The sequence below is a fragment of the Pecten maximus genome, chromosome 12, assembly GCF_902652985.1.
Source record: "Pecten maximus chromosome 12, xPecMax1.1, whole genome shotgun sequence".
NCBI classification, from domain to species: domain Eukaryota; kingdom Metazoa; phylum Mollusca; class Bivalvia; order Pectinida; family Pectinidae; genus Pecten; species Pecten maximus.
Window position 1 is genome coordinate 30,132,988 of NC_047026.1, and position 18,021 is coordinate 30,151,008.

At 36.0% G+C, this 18,021-nt stretch overlaps 1 protein-coding gene across 1 annotated transcript in view; it reads left to right on the top strand.

The window, feature by feature from the left end:
* The first annotated feature begins 441 nt into the window (after nucleotides 1–441).
* The window catches only part of LOC117339890 (alpha-1A adrenergic receptor-like), an 89,379-nt gene continuing 71,799 nt past the window's right edge, over nucleotides 442–18,021 (top strand). The window contains exon 1 of the mRNA XM_033901602.1: nucleotides 442–1,451. Within this exon, the coding sequence (XP_033757493.1) occupies nucleotides 518–1,451 (934 nt within the window). The 5' untranslated portion in view covers nucleotides 442–517. The remainder of the gene's footprint in view (nucleotides 1,452–18,021) is intronic.

Here is an 18,021-nt window from a genome sequence, read left to right on the forward strand (position 1 = left end):
TGTCTATAAACAAAGCGTGTTGCTTGTACTTACAAACATCAACAACCAAAATGAATAAAACTTTATACAGAAAAACAAATGACATTTCAAAGTGATTAAATTGTAATTATAATTGAGGGGTGGGACCTTTTTTTCTCTGGGAGGTAATTTCCTGTACGAAATCTGACACCTGTTATAATGTTTTACACAAAATACCAAAGTCCGGTAATAAAAACAACCCGATGTCGTTTGAAGCTGGGTACGTATACGTATATGTAGCTAATTCATTTAATTAGCGTCAAAGTAAAAACGAGTGAAAGGTATCAATGATCAGGTGTGGCGGGCACGCGGAAACGAGGTGTGGAAAGTAGGCGTATCACAGCGTTATATTGACCAAGCCACTACTGCCTAGGTGGATCGATTTGATCGAGTATCAGAGCAACGCTGTGGCTAGTCGGGAGCTGTCTCCGCTGTATCACTCTAGCCCAGAGGTACCACACTGGCGAGAGATGTTCAACTATACAAAAGTTTCATAAACATGGTAAATTTTCTTAATGATTCCCTCGTCAATTTAACAGATATTGGAAATAAGACTTATCAAGTGGATATCACAAAAGCTGTTGTTGTGGGCGCCATTTTAAGCTTTGTTATCTGTGTTATTATCGGGGGCAATGTATTAGTCCTCATAGCGGTTTACGCTAATTCTCACTTACGGAGTACAACAAATTACTTTATTGTAAACCTAGCCTGTGCAGATTTATTGCTGGGTATTACAGTTTTGCCATTTTCAGCCACTCATGAAATAATTGGTTATTGGCCATTCGGCCACGTTTTCTGTGAAATATGGGCAGCCATCGATGTGCTTTGGTGTACCGGCTCTATAATTACATTGACTGCTATAAGTGTTGACAGGTATATTGGAGTGACTAGACCTTTGCAACATTCGACAATAATGTCAGAGAAAAAGGCATGTTACGTCATCATTTTTGCATGGATAGTTTCTGCCGCCATTTCTGTGGTACCATTTATCGGCTGGAAGGAACCACAATCCCCAGACCCCACACAGTGTACTGTGAATTCGGAATTGGGTTATGTTCTTGTATCAGTGTCGATTTCATTTTACATCCCCATGTCTGTTATTATATTTGTCTACATTAGAATTTACAAGGAAGCGGTCAAACATTCGGCCTGTTTACAAACAGGAATTAAGCTCTCTAAACTGGAATCAGAGGGAGTGACTCTACGTGTACATACGGGGAGAGCTAACAGCCAAAATGGTATCCCATGTACGTACCAGAGTAGCAGCTCCTCGGAACATTCGGACACCTCTTCGCGTAGAGTGGTTGCGAAATTTACCATTGCTGGAAAACTTGCTAAGTTCAAAAGAGAGAAAAAGGCAGCACAGACGCTTGGCATAGTGGTTGGCGTCTTTCTACTGTGCTGGTTTCCGTTCTTCTTCTGTTTACCCCTCAGTAAGTATAACAATATGCTACATCTAATTATAAAATCATTAATGCTGTACCCGAATATTCGGTCAGTCATAGCCTATATTATCTTATATTTCCCCTTGAATATTGCTGTGTCTATATTTTGAATTCACATGACTATCATCCTTGATATATTTTATTTTCTATTTACAAGGAAGTATTACATTATTTATTATTTAGACTATTTGCATTGTATGTTACTGGTGTTTGCTTGTAACCAAACCGCCCGATGATGACGATAAGTATAAACGTGCATACTTTCGCTCATACGGACGCAATCATGTAAAATTCAAAAGCGTAAATCATTGCCATCAAGCATATATAAATACCAAAACGTAGTCAAATATATAATAATGATCTGATGTGTCACATTATCAGATAACGTATATGTAGTAGCTTCATTATTACACCAATCACAGTATAAATTGTCACGTGGAATAACATCTGGCACTGTCCTGTATAACAATAGCCATTCACTACGGTAACTTGTTTGTGTATACATATTCATCATACCGTCACGCTAGATGAGCCCGTCAAATGATGATTCTGGTTATCGCTTTCTATGGTTCTGTACGTGCACCATTCATTTGAAGTTGATTGATTTAAATTCGGTTTTATGCCTGAATTTGCATTTGCAACAACACAACCGCTTACGGTACTCATCCTCTCTATATTCCTTTTTACGAAACAAAACGTGAATATTACGGGCACGCTTAAATTATGGTTTTATACAAATATTGCTCTTACGCGAAAATAGTGATCCATTGAAACTGAAGGATAGTACATTTGTTTGGATATGGGATTTTTTTACCTAAATCTATGGCGATGGACAAGTCTCCAATGCGCATGTTAACGTCTTCTGATAACGCGACGTCATTTACTACGTTCTTACCAATATAACAGCAAAGCAATTACAATGAAATCATGACGCAGAATCTTCCCGCGAACAAATATCCAAACAAGCACACAAATCTACATGTAAGTATGACACATATTGATTTAAATGTACCGCAAGAGCCTAACGTGTTAATGACTAAAGGAATAGTAAAATGACTAATCACATATCACATCATGATTTCGTAATGTATAACTAAATATGAGTTAATCGGCTAGGCTTATATTAATACATTAGCCCAACATAATCTAATAATACTCAAACAACATTCTGTTAATCAATTAAACAAGACTGATTAATCCCAGATAAGAGATGTAAGCTCTAAAGTTCCTGTTCTTCGGATTACGTTTTGAATCGCTATAATCAATTTTGCCGAAGTGCCCTTCTTTAGATGAAAACATCCGTAATAGTTTTCATCGTGGAACGATATCGACGTGAACGCACTGGAGAGAGCGGTTCTCTATGGAGCCAACAATCCGATTACAATATGCCATTAAAGTAATGTAATTAAATTTCGGCAAAAAATAGCGATAAGGAAATTAGAGTGTTATCAAAGGCTTGAATTAAAATTGTTTAAGTAAGAGTTTCGGCATGAAAGTGAAAAGCAGCCTTACTGTAATAATAAAATGCATGCACAGATTCCAGGATAGTCAGTTATGATATTACTCCGCAAACTTTACGCTTTATGCAAATGCAACATTGAGTTTCATTGTAGTTCCATTGACAATGGTTTTAAAATGCCGTTTCCTAATAAATTTCCTAAATATGGTATAAGATAACTATGGTGTTGATATCCGCCGCCATTGTGTCACTGAAACGTTCCGTGCTAATTGGGTATACATTAACTAATGTGTATAATATTGCATTATTTCTTATATATCGAAAAGTGATCAGGATATGAAATTAGCAAAACTCTTCGATGATGATTGATATCCAAAACAACAAGCAAATTAATGAAAAGTTGTCAGTTTTCCTGTGAATTTTAAAGCCACCATTATCATAAATCACCATTAGCGACATTTTCGTTAATAGAGAACCAATGTTTCCAATCGGGTATAGAGTGGCACCCGACACGGTTCTCGTTTTAGCTGTAATCTTGCTGCACTGTTTATATCCAAGCTACATATGTATGTTGGTATGATCTTTTCAGGAAAATGCTTTATTTGATATCAGCAATTGCACTGGATAAAAACAAATCAGCGTCTTTTGAATCTTTTAAATTAATCTACTCAGGTACATTTCAAATTGGCAACATATGGTTGTCATATAGGAGTTAAATCAACCCCAGGTACACTTTTACCTGGTAATCTCTGACTGGCATATGGAAGTTAAACCAACCCAAGGTACAGTTTTACCTGGCAACCGCTGACTGTCATAATGGAGTTAAACCAACCCCAGGTACACTTCCACTCTGGTTGTCATATGAAAGTTTAAACCAAGTCCAGATACATTCCACCTGTCAACCTCTAGTTGTCATATAGAAGTTAAACGAACCCCAGGTACATTTCCACTTGTCAACCTCTAGTTGTCATATAGAAGTTATGGAGTTAGAGGCCCAAGTTCTATAATGTACTTGGTTTGAACTATTGGCCGGGGTAGTGAACCAGCTTGTTAAAAATGCGAATTATTGGCTATATCTATAGGTACTGATGCAATGCAAATGAAGTTATTGTGATTCATAGCTAATATTGTGGAATCTTGACGCACAGACCCTTGTGGTCCTCATACTGATTACGTTAAAAGCAAGAATCCTAGGTTTCTATTTTCCACACAGGTTCAGTACATTCTTGTTACACCGCCATCCCTCTTTTCCGCACTACTGTAACACTGTCATTGAGAGTCACAATCCGATGACCTTCCACTCAAAACAAATTATGACGCCTTGGAAATGCTCTGTCATTGGAAACACTTTTCTGATTCAGGGCATTGAGTGAAGGGTTACGAGAGTACGAATCCTTGCAGTGTTTCCTAGAGAAAAGTCATAATTTAAGAACGGTGTATCAATTAATTTATAAGTATTATGTTACTTCGGTTGCAACTTAGCAATGTATTATGGCATTTGTATTTCGTATTAGTGACCGTTTTTATCACATACATGTATGGATATCGCGGTATGCTTCTCTCGTTAACTGTCTTTGAAAGCGTAGCCACCTCTCCAGGAAGGTATTTTTGTAATAAAATACAAAAAATACAAAAAATACTTGACATGATATATCTTCTACAAGCGATTTTCTTTCTTGCAGTTCGTAGGTTTTAACACCATAATGGCCAGTGAAAACATTTTTATAGTGTTGTAATTTTATTTTATTTGTCCTTAAAATCGAATAATATCATTTTATCCAATAAAAGAAGTAAATGAGTTCCGTCTAGTCATCAGTTTGCTGTTAATGGCTCGAAGAAGGATGTTCTCAATATCAACTTATACCGCTATTTAAACATTTCAATAAATATAGCTGCTACGCATTAAATTCTACTGAGGTGCCGGCATCATTGTGACGGGAGGTCAAATTCTGCTGTAAACTTGTTTTTTCATGGGTACCGTCATTACAATTTATAACATATATCGAGACTGTTATGTATTTTTTTGTTATTGTGGCCACGGCTTAAACATAATATAATGATGTTAAAGATATAGCATGATAGTTTTGATAAAATGGCATATTTACCAGTTTGTTTGAACTACCTGGCATTTTTAAACGTTTTACGTACACGTGTTGTTTGTGTGAGATCTATAAATATATATTCTTATATTATGTAGATACAATATATCAGGGACGTATAATAAGATATTTCCCTGCATATATTGACAGTTAGGGAAATTACACAGACATATATCGTCAAACTGTTTGCGGTTTCTTTATTTTGTCTACATGTCCAGACGAGTTTTGAATGTTGGGAGGGGGGGGGGGGGGGGGGGGGGGGGGGTGGGGTGGGGGGGTGTACATTAACGGAGAGATCCTATTCAGGTCTACAACGAAATAGGACAAGTAGGGAGCGTCGCGTCACGGAACAGTGTATATAAAGAGCTTCCGTTGTCATCGTTTGATTTGGTGGGATTCTCGTGATATATCGAGGGATGATAACGGTTACAGACCGTGTATTAATGCGTGATCTAAATGTTAATATGTATTGTGCTGTTTTATTTAGTAACCGACTTGTTAGGTTTCAATGTATTACACATTATAGTTTTCTGACAAAAGAATTCTGACTCAATCACTAATGTTAATGCGACCCGTAACCATGCTTTCTCTTGTGGGTAAACAACAAGCCGACTCATTTCTGGCGGTCGTCGGGTAAGCAATGGTTTCAGTTTACCACTGACTGTTTTCGTATTTCGTTCATTTTATCATATTGTTTTTCTTCAACAACATTCACAGAACAATGGTCTCCGAAACCACATACGATCTAGTGATATGCCATTTTCCATCCATCATCTCCCCTCTTCAGTGCGGTCAGAACAGAGAGACAACTCACGTGCTACCAGATGGATTGGATGATATTACTTGTTATGTAAATAACAGAAATAAATGAGTACTTTTAGTATTTGCAGTGTTTTCCTTCATCCTCTCTGAAATCTCATCTTGTTGTTTCCAGATTTTCTGGTCGTGTCTTTAATGATACTGGCGCCAAAGATGTTATGAAGTGTTTCTTCTTCTTGCAACTGATGTTATTTGTCTCTGCCGCGTGTTACAACTGGTGTTATTTGTCTCTGCCACCTGTTACAACTGATATTATTTGTCTCTGCCACCTATTACAACTGATGTTATTTGTCTCTGCCACCTATTACAACTGATGTTATTTGTCTCTGCCACCTATTACAACTGATGTTATTTGTCTCTGCCACCTGTCACAACTGATGTCATTTGTCTCCGCCACCTATTACAACTGATGTTATTTGTCTCTACCACCTGTTACAACTGATGTTATTTGTCTCTGCCACCTATTACAACTGATGTTATTTGTCTCTGCCACCTATTACTACTGATGTTATTTGTCTCTGCCACCTATTACAACTGATGTTATTTGTCTCTGTCACCTATTACAACTGATGTTATTTGTCTCTGCCACCTATTACAACTGATATTTGGTAGTTAATACTAGGATATCAAATAGAATATTAAGGTGATAAAGGAAAATGCAATTCTAAAAATAATACTAACTGAACTTTCGCTATGAGTTTAGGGACGATAATAAGGTGGAGTGGTGTATCCATCGACACTCATATCAACGAATCATTTGTTATATATACAAATTAATCGAATGCAAAACTGTAAAGTGTCATTAACGTTAGGGCTAATGACTGATTTTAGAATAAAGTATCAGACACGAAAGAAATGGGTTGACCTGCCTGTGCTCTTCCACCAAGGCTAAGAATAGTAATAAGTATAAGCTGAAATATTTTTGTTTGTTATTGATTTAAAATACACTAAGTTTATTGTTTATTGAGCTAGTCATTGTTTTCATCAACAACAGGAATATTTGTCACGCTATGTAAACATTGAGTGTGTTTTATTCTAAAAGCAGATTCCGTTTTCATAATGATTTATTTTTACAATTCAACATATATATACAAGAAACAATGAGATTATGACTGAATATATATCATTGTCTAAATGGTATAAAACGATAGTCTTCTGTCACAAATGCGTATGTGTAAAACAGAAATTTAAAATTATTTAATTTCATCAGCGTTTTATGAAATGCAGCAACATAATTTTCATGATCCCATTCTTAGGTTATTTTGTATCAAGCAGAAATATTATTGATCTTCTCTATACTGGTCTCCTCTATCATCTTCATTGTTCCTAACCCCTCACCAGTCTGTACATTTACTGTCTCCCCGCGGCAAGTCGCCTGACCTGTTTACGTCTTCGAACTCAGACATGAACTTGTATCTAGTCAGCCAATTGACATAAAAACGTCATTCAATAGATAAACTGAATCATTTGAATCTGTATAAGCTTTCCCGTGATTCTTTACAAATTTTGTAACCGGAAAATGCAATCCGTGAATCGAGTGCTATTGCGGAGAATGGGCTACAATGACTACTGGCGGATTTCCATTCAATCGTAAACATGTCTGTGTATATTGTAAGACTTTACATAATGGGGGCTGTTTTGATATGCATTCACTACATGTAATAGATAGAGTTTATGCTGAAGAATGAATAAACCAATACTATATCGCTTCTTCTTATTTAGGGCTATTCAGCAACCATAAATACAATGTACCAAAGTGACATTCTGGAAGAGATATATGTCAAATGTCAAATTCAAACATATGTTAGAACTTTGATTATATCTTATGCGTGTCTTTATACAGAACGGTGTCACCTTTGTCCGGATATCAGTATTTCCTCTCGATTTCCTTCATAAGCTAGATATTTTCATCCTCTAGGTATCAATCATGATTTCGTTGAGTGTTAAGATAAATGGTTTCGAGGTACATTGATATGCGTGGTAAGTCCGTTTGTCCTGTTGTTAGTTTTGATGCCGTAATTTACCTTGGTTGTATATAAATTTGAATGGCGGTCGAATTATTCAGAAGACGCTTAACCTTCCGTAACAGCTGTTTGGTATCCTCTTCGCACTTTGTCAATGACTACGTCACAGTTTATATTTAATGCATATTTTCGTTTCGAAGATGGTCATGTATACTTCCACATCCGTTTACACATGTACATTGTTTCTTTTAGCGCAATGCGGTGCATATGCAGGGAATATATATGAAATATGTAGATAAAGGAAGAAAATCAGATTATTTTCTTGTTTGATTTCTATTTGACTTTAGAATCAACACAATCAATTTTGATAAATCGATGAATAAGCAAACTATGAAAAGGAAATAATATGCAAAGCAAATAAATGAGATTTTACAAAAGAGCTAAATACAATGATTATATCTTATCGCACCTTTTAAGTAAACCTTAAATAGTTATCTTATCCCTTTACAACTTAAATCAGACGTTGTGATGATATAAATATAATTACAGTACCTTAAAACAGACAAAATATTCCAAAAGCTTTATTTTTTTCTGAGACGACCTTCCATTCTTTTATTTGCAACAAAAAAATGCCACTGTGGTAATATTATCTATTAAATATATATTATCCTTTAGGTATGCCATGACATATTGGTCTCACTTCAGGCGTCCGATAAGATTTTACTATCTGTTTACACATGCGTTCTGGTACTAAATCTTAGAATATCGATAATAGTAGCAAAGTTAACGTAAAAGTCGTTCTCGCAGCAACTTATCGCGTTAGCTAATGGACTTTGATGTCGGATTTTGCTCTTTAGTAATCTTCAAAGCACAGGTATATCTACCTGTCCGTGTATCGGTTTTTTTATCACGAATTCTTTTATATGTAGAAGCAATCAAACTTCTATCGGAGAAAAAAATATTAGGAATCTATACTTGAAAGACGTATTAGATTTAACGTTAATCGTTCCTGATGAATAAACTCTTCTCATCAAAATGTTGACGCGGGTTGTGTACATGTAGGCGTAAAATAAATAATAATCAATAACCTATGTTTCGTCCTTCGAGCGAACATTTTATTCGAAGGTTTCTATATACACAGTTGTCTAATTACACTCACACTTTGTTATCCTGACCTCTGCTAGCTTAACGATACTGCCTAACTCGAAGTAATTATTCAATATAAAATATACTAAGTTATATAAGTGAGGTGTTTTAAGTACTCAAATTCGAGATAACAAGGTACGACGGAACATCAATGTCTACCCACCCTTTAATTCATTGAACGAATTTCTTGAACGTCATTTATGAATTACGTCACCAACGTGATATCATGACGTACTCAATATTAAAGACACGGACGTAATACGGGGTAGAATTGGACAGTTATGTAGCATAAATAGATAATTAGCAGCATTTTTCAAGCGACTCTTCATTCCTCCAAGATATCCGTCTATGAGTTGTGAATACAGACGAATGTGATAATTGAGGATAAAGTAAATGTGTCATGATAACAACAATGACGACCTGATGGGTTTTCGAAGGTGAATATTGGGGTTAATTGCGAGAAACTGATTTTGAAATTAATTATCATTACTACTTACTCAAAATTTGAATGATATAGGATAACGACGTATGGTCGGTTACATTTCCATAACGACTTCAAAGAAGTATGTACATAGCTGTAACTAAAGCAAACGTACCTGTCATATAAATAAATACTTTTGAAATTGTATCATTTGTAACTAGTGGAAAGATACCACCGAAATGGTATATGGACGTATTTTGATGATAGTTAATACAACCAATACAAGTTATTGAAATGATGCATGACGTTGTTTCCGTATTTATTTCTAAAGGAAAGGTGCCGAAAAAATGAATGACTTAGGACGAATAGAAATGACGGAATTAGGATAAGTCGTCGAATGATGGAAAGAGGATAGGTGTCGTAGAAATGATGAAATGATTACAGGTGTCGTAGAAATGATGAAATGATTACAGGTGTCATAGAAATGATTGAATGAGAACAGATGTCGTACGAATGATTGAATGAGGACAGATGTCGTAGAATTGATAGCATGAGGACAGATTCCGTAGAAATTATGAAATAAGGACAGATGTCGTACGAATGATGGAATGAGGACAGGTGCCGGAGAAATGATAGAATGATGATAGATGCCTGAGAAATTATGGAATGAGGATAGGTGTCGTAGACATGATTGAATGAGTACAGGTGTCGTAGAAATGATGGGACGTAGATAGGTGCCTAAGAAATGATTGGATGAGGACAGGTGTCGGAGAAATGATTGAATGAGGTTAGGTGTCGTAGACATGATTGAATGAGGTTAGGTGTCGTTGAAATGATGGAACGAGAACAAGTATCGAAGAAATGATTGGATGAGGACAGGTGTCGTTGAAATTATGGAATGAGGAAGATATCGTTGAAATGATTGGATTTGGACAGGTGCCGGAGAAATGATGGAATGAGGACAGGTGCCGGAGAAATGCAATACAATGTATTCAACGATTTTACAATTTTGTGGAAAGTTGTATTCATCGACAAGTCTAAAAATGACTTGTTTAGCATCAAGATATCTAAAATTCATCATACTGCAATTAAATTATGAACGTTCCCAGAAACGTTTTATGTCATTTTGTCCTTCCTATCCTTTTTGCATATGCGCATACTGTTGCCTCTGGTTCTATGATAAAGATAGAATCTTGTCGACCGTTTTCCACAGGATACCATTATTTCGATAGCGACTTTCTTATCAGTCTCCTATCTTGCTACCGGATTGGACGTTGCCGCCGGTAGTTCGTCAAATTGTTCGTAATATAAGACTGAATCTCGGTCATATACACACTCTGATAAACCATTGGTTTGCGGAGTACATGTCATATCGTCATAGATGTCATAAAATAGTGAACGTTACTTTGAACGTTCGTTAAATATTTGACGAGTATAAAGCAAAAGACACTTGCCCTACTCGATTACTTAATCATTTTTTCACCTCGGATTTTTTCTCCGCCCAAATATATGTTAGTAATATGTTGTAATATCTGTCAGTTGTGAGTTTGAATTATTGGTTGGTTTGTATTCCGTCATTCTCTGTTGTTTTCGTTGCTACCGACTGTTATGTAATATTTATTGATATAGTTTTTTTTTCAAAACTTTCAGTAAGTAAATGGGAAACTTCAATGGTAAGGTGAAATACTCGTTACTATACCTATGTATAGCATCTGACGTTTTCCCAAATGACATGAAACAGATATTTTAACTGCGTGTAAAAGGGATATGTACAAGATGGTTAGCCACTTAAAGCCTTTTTGATAATGAATTAAACAATGTGATGAATATTGCGATGAATGAGATGTTAACCAGACTGGAACAATTGATATATACTCGATATACTGAAGCATAATATGTTTATCTGTAAATATCTGACATTAAAATCGACAATAGATACCATCAAATATAGTTCAATTGATATATATTAACGTTTTAGAGCATCTTTAGCCGTCATCAAATGGTGGGCTATTCAAATCGCCATGTGTCCGTGGTCCTTGGTCCGTCCGCTCCTCCGTAAATAGTTCTTGTTATCGCTATTTCTCATAAAGAACGTATGAGAAATTTCTCAAATTACATATGAAGGTTTCCCAACGTCCCTAGTTATGCATATTGCATTTTGGGACCAATCTGACAACAACATGGCCGACAGGCAGCCATCTTGGATTTTGACAATTGAAGTTTGTTATCGCTATTTCTCTGACAGTACTGAAAGGATCTTTCTAAAATTGTATATGTATGTTTTCATTTGTCTGTTAGTATGCATATTGCATTATGGGACCAATATAAAAACAACATGGCTAACAGGCTGCCATCTTGGGTTTTGAAAATTGAAGATTGTTATCGCTATTTCTCAGAAGGTGCTAAACGGATCTTTCTCAAATTTCCTATATATGTTTCCCTTGGTCCCTAGTTGTGTATATTGTATTTTGGAATTGATAAAAAAACAACATTGCCGACATGCAGCCATCTTGGATTTTGACAATTGAAGTGTGTTTTCGCTATTTCTCAAAAAAAAAAAAAAAAGATTTCTGAAATCTAATACATATGTGTATGTTCCCGTTAATCCCTTGTTGCACATATTATATTTTTGGGACGATCGAAAAACAACATGGCCGACAGGTAGCTTTCTTGGATTTCGACAATCGAAGTTTGGTATCGCTATCGCTCAGAAAGTACTGAAATAATCTTCAATTTCATATATAGGTTTTCCTTGGCACCTAGTTGTGCATATTGCATTTTGGAATTGATCAGAAAACAACATGGCCGACCCATCTTGGATTTGGCAATTGCAGGTTGCTCATGCTATATTGTACTGTATATATATCAAGTTATTAAATGTTTTGAAGGAAGAATGAAAGAAGGGAAAAGAAGAGAACAGATCAGTCTTTCATATGACTGATATGGACCATTCAATGGTGGGCGCCTAGATCCCTCTGTGATCTCTTGTTTTAAAAGATATGCAAATAATAAGTTATGGTTTAGATATCCCCGCCTTACCGACAGCGCCAACATTTGGTTTCAACAACTGGAACAGCCTGTAGTTGCGTGTAGATTGGTAAATAAAATAGTACACAGAAGTAATGAAAATAAATACACGAGCATTTTTGTTCCTATAAATTATTAATAACATCATGATATTATCATTGTCTGGAGTTTTATTGAACAACGTTATGATATTTGACAAATTTTGTAATTTACGTCTTGTCACCTGGAACAGGTTTTGACTATGGTTGAATTCACTGTACACTGTCGACCCGCTATTTGCATACGATCGCGTCGAATTTGGAATTGAATGTATAGCAAATAAACACAGTGTGAACTTAATCATCTACTGTATGGAGACATGACAACAGTTGGTAGCTGCTACAACAGCTCGATGTTTAGACATATATTAGGGACACATCCGATTGATCAAGGATAATGAGGTAGGCCGTTACGTTAAGTCAACGAAACACATGGGCACGTCACTATCCGTCTGCGTTGGATGTTTTGGTCTTCCTATCAGGCGTATACAAAACACATGATGGTGAATGTCCCTGTCATACCAACGAAGATATTTGTGTATATGTGTGTGCCTATCAACATGTACGTGTCTCGTCCCGAAATTTTGACCAGTCAAACACTGAATGGCTTTGTTGCGCGCAAATAAAATATATTGATACACAGGAAATGATGTCGCGATTTTGATGTCAGTTCTCGTAGACTGCAGATATGTCTTGTTGGTTAATATCGTGGCTTTGCGGCATGTCCGTGTTTCGTGTTTGACTTGTGACAACGCAGAACTAATGCCGACTTTATAGTGCTACTTCAATGATGAATACTGCCAAAGGGAGTAAACCAGTCGTTCCACTCCCAAAAATTCTCAGTGTTAACCATTACTTGGCCCTTATGACATATTCAGTGTTAACCATTACTTGGCCCTTATGACATATTCAGTGTTGATGGATCGTTAAGAATATATAAATACAACTTGCTTTTACTTTTTGTCGGCTTTGAATTATATAACGCCCTATCAACAGTTATGACAATACAAGGGCGGCCTCTTTTGTGTGCAAACTGCATGCCGGTAGTGAATCTATGTTGTGGGAATTCTTGTGATAGCGCAGAACAGATGTGGACTTTAATTTGATACCTCATTAAAGAATATTGCCGCAGACACTCACAGAGGAGGAAAGCTATTTCAGTTTTAGTCGTCTTTTACGATAAAGCAATGAGGACATCGGGTATAATTCTTACACTTTATCTACAGGGCAGCCGACGAAACATTTATAATGGTGCCGTTTTATACTCGTTATTCAATAAAAGTGTTTTCGTCCTGTCATACTAGGATTTTCTCATACCAATGTGTGAATCGTATTGTTAATTTAGCAATTAGGTCTAAGGATTTTAGTAGGACGTCTAAAGTGTCATATAAATGTATGATTTATTTGGACTATATACTGTTGGTCGGTAGATGTATTCAACGCCTGTACCGAGGAAATGAAATGCGGTTGCCAAGCTGTGGACATATAATTAAGATATACACTTGAAAACACTCAATACACCTCCGGTATGTTTATTTACAATCTTTACTGATCAATAACATCCATTCTGAAGTGTGCCTGCACTTATCAATAACATACGTATTTTCGCTGACCCGTTTATGTAATTAACCGTTAAATATTTTCAGCAGGCCTGTTGGAGAACCTGATAAAGAATTATAAAATTAATCACACGAGCTTTTTTTCAGAAAAAGTCCCATTATAAGCATGTGATAACCAGACTACGGGTCAACGAACGAGATACATACAAGGTTTCATATATCAATATAGAGTATTATACACCAGCTATACACTTCATAAACAAAGACAATCGACAACACAAGTGGGCTGCATTCAGTTTCTAATGAAACTCTCTCACAAGAGTAGAAACTATCATTGTTAGAGAATCTGGTAAATCTCGGCCAGGGACAGAATACAAAGCCTTCCTCACAGGGGAGAACGCTCAATCGAAGGTCAAACGTGATGCAGTGTAAAGGAAGAGATTCGGAAGATGATATTTTAAAGCAAAAGGAGAAATTTCCGTTCACGCAAGGGGGACAGATGTACACTTCCTACGCTCTACGGGTGGGGACAGTTTTTACCAGTATTATTTTATAACATACTGATTCAAAAACACATTATAAAACTGAAACAATGCTAACAGTATTGCTATTGAAAGCGATAGTGAGGCTTCCTAACAAAATGTTAGATTGAGTTTCGTTTGCTAAAAGGTAGCATAAATGCATATACTTCTATATATCTATAAAATCTAGAGACCACTGGATTATGGTAGGGAATCTAAGGTTCACTTCTACTGTATCTACGTTTTTACTTCTGGATTCATTCTTTCTTCTCCGAGTCAGAAACGACAAATGAGAAATCTTAGGTACAAAGAGTACCAGATTATGCTATCTAACTATTTGTTTATAGGTATATTTATTCTCGGCCATGCAGCGAACTACAATGCAATCAAATGCTGTGTAGTAAACATTTGTGTTAAAATGCAGATACTACAATGATATCTGAATATATGTTTCATATCCGTATTCAAATAGCGATCAGCGTCCATACAAAAACGTATCTCTAACTAACTGCATTTCACAGGTGTATGCTGAGGTGTGTATATTTGTAACACCAAGAAAGTGTCGCACATCCTGTATCGAATCACCAATACCACGTCAGTCATTAGGACCGGAAGTGTTCACGTCATTAACAGCTATTCAGTAGGGGATATATTGTTATACACTCCGTATTAAGTATATATTCCGATAATGTCAATTATTTTCTGATGTCCATTATGGTGATCATGTTTCAACACATGTATAGTCTTTTAAAGCCTTGTTAGGATAGCATGTTTTTAAGGAAAGATGCTTATTGTAGAATTGTGTGTAAGTAATTATGTTGCCATATTTTCTTGTCTTTTCTGAAGACTTTAATTTTCAGTACTCGATGATTAATTTGTTCTGATCTGAATGTCAAATGTTAAGATATACTATTTTTGTCAATTATTCAGTTGGCCAAACTTTTGAAAGCTGAGTTTGTCGTTGTAGATTATATGTCCATTATTACACCATTAAACTAGTTATGATATAATGTATCTGTTTGTAACAGCTAAGGTCATTTAATGACGGCCTTTCCTGTTTCCGAGATACATGCATGTAGTGTGTGTTTTTTCCTTTATGCTTGCGCGAAATGTGATGTCGACTTCATATTGCTAAATGTGTGAATATCAGTACTTTACATGTTCACAAAATCTGAAATTACAGTGGATGGGTGGGGATGTAGGAGGGAAAAAGGAAGCCAACACATTTTCTTAAATTTAATTCTGGCATATGTCACTAGGTGGGGTGGTCGATTACAGACTACGATTTCCTTTCTCCATTAACTTGAGTCGACGGGTACGTGACATTGTCCCTGATAAATTGACCTCTTTCGTCCATCAAAAGTGAAAAACCGAGAGAAAAAAACAACGTATATGTAAATGTGTAACTTTTCATCACTTTTTTTCGGATTTGACCAATCAGAACACTGCTGACAAACGACAATGGGGGGAATTAAGAATTGGTTATAAGCCTCCGTCATGTTATATGACGTAATAATGCAAGAAAGAATAAATAACGTCACCGTTTGGCGTACGTTGTGAGCCGTTGACAGGGAAGCGCAATGAATTTTGGGAGAGCTTGAGCTGCCGCGGTATGTTTTGCTGTAAAATGTAATTACCAGAATATCCAACAGTATCTTCGGTATTACCAAATATATTTCACTCGTGTATCTACTCACTCGTGAAAGACATTGTTAGATATCCTCTATATATTTTCTGTGACGTTCAGTATATTCATCTGATGCTATTACATATGAACGTTTCAGAGCATTTCCCTCCTGAAATAAAACAATCGGTCTCTGCTGTCAAAAGGCCCCTTTCTCGTATTGTAAGAATACAAAAGAATTTTAAAACAAACATTTATAGTTTATTTTTAAATTTACAGTTTATATATTAAATATCAGAGTAACTTTTCCATATCATAGTACTTTCTCCTTCAAATTGATACCCAATTGCCTCACGGTAGAGCTATATAAAGAGTTTTTTTCTTTCTAAGCGACCACTCTTCATTTATAATTCTATCTATAATTTGATATGTGGACATTAACTGAGTAGATTCGATGTCCAATCACCTTCCTTTTCCATTCATTCTTTATCATTTCTTCTTCTTTTCTTCCCCTTTGACGTAGCTATGTTTTCTACCTTTAAAGTCGATAGTAAAACGCAGTCCAATGATGTTCACAGCTTCACATGTTATCTGATACAGTAGTAATCCATGTTTGGGTTCACACATATGTTGGCATTTATTCCATCTCTATACAGACGATATGTTAATTTGAAGGTCGGCCACCTTGCCGGAATAGGAAAGGTGTGTATGATATATATTGACATTGTAAGTTATTATCATTTGTTGTGACTTCATCAATAACTTAGCTCTCTATTTACCTCTTGCTCTCTATACAGTATATAAAATTCATATTCCTCAGAAGTAAAAAAAAAAAAAAGCACATCCTCAAATAATGAATTTGAAATAGCACCATGCAACTGTTTCTTCCTTCGAAGACATGATAGTGGTACTCTAAGATGTTCTGAGTACTCAGAAAGATAGATAGAGAAATAGTCTTTGATCTATTGCAACACAACGGTCACTTTCTTTGTAGATTAATCCTGGTATTAACATGACATCATGTAAATGTGTTTTAGTTCGCTGTTATAGCTCTGTACATGCATTTTATAAACACATCTGTTAACAATGCTGTATGCACATATATTGTTCCTTTTGTATTTCAATTACAGTAGACACTTATGTTTAGTAACAGGTAAAAGCTAAACATTCCGATCAGATTCCTGGCTCAAACATCGAATAAACGAGGGTATATCATAGAGATATTTTATATATATTATTTAAAAATATAATTAAAGCTAGAATCAGAAGAGATCTAAGGTACAGCGTCAACTGCTTTACCGAGGTATTGTATATCATTTAGACCCTGATAAAGGAACAAACCCTTACATACAAAGTCAATTGGGACACATCTGTAGCCGGGGGAAGCAGGGATATTACTATCGAGAAGTGGAAAATTCACACAGAGAAGTAACTATCTTTAGCTGTGGGTTGCGTAAGTTCATTATATTGTTGCAATGATAGCGGTGTAAAATGTGTGGTGTAATATCTCAATATTTATGTACGGTGACTTTACCTTACGACATAATATTTACATCTACCCTTCTTAGGCTTAATAAACTCTGAGTGCGTATACGCATTGAAAAAAGGCTCAGCGGATTAATAAGCGCGGGAATCGGTAAAATGATTATGACATCGCCTATTTGTGACGTTAACGGAACATGAACTAGACGGCGCCATTTTGAAAGGACAGATCAACGCAATGTTAATGCTTTCTCCTGTAATCCGATGACCTTTGCACAAAAAGCTAACGTGACGTGAGTATTTTTACAAAAAATAAACCCAATATTGTGAAAATGGGTGCATATCTAACTTCCCCACGAGGTAAGCTAACAACAAATGACTGAAACACAGTTCCTAGAG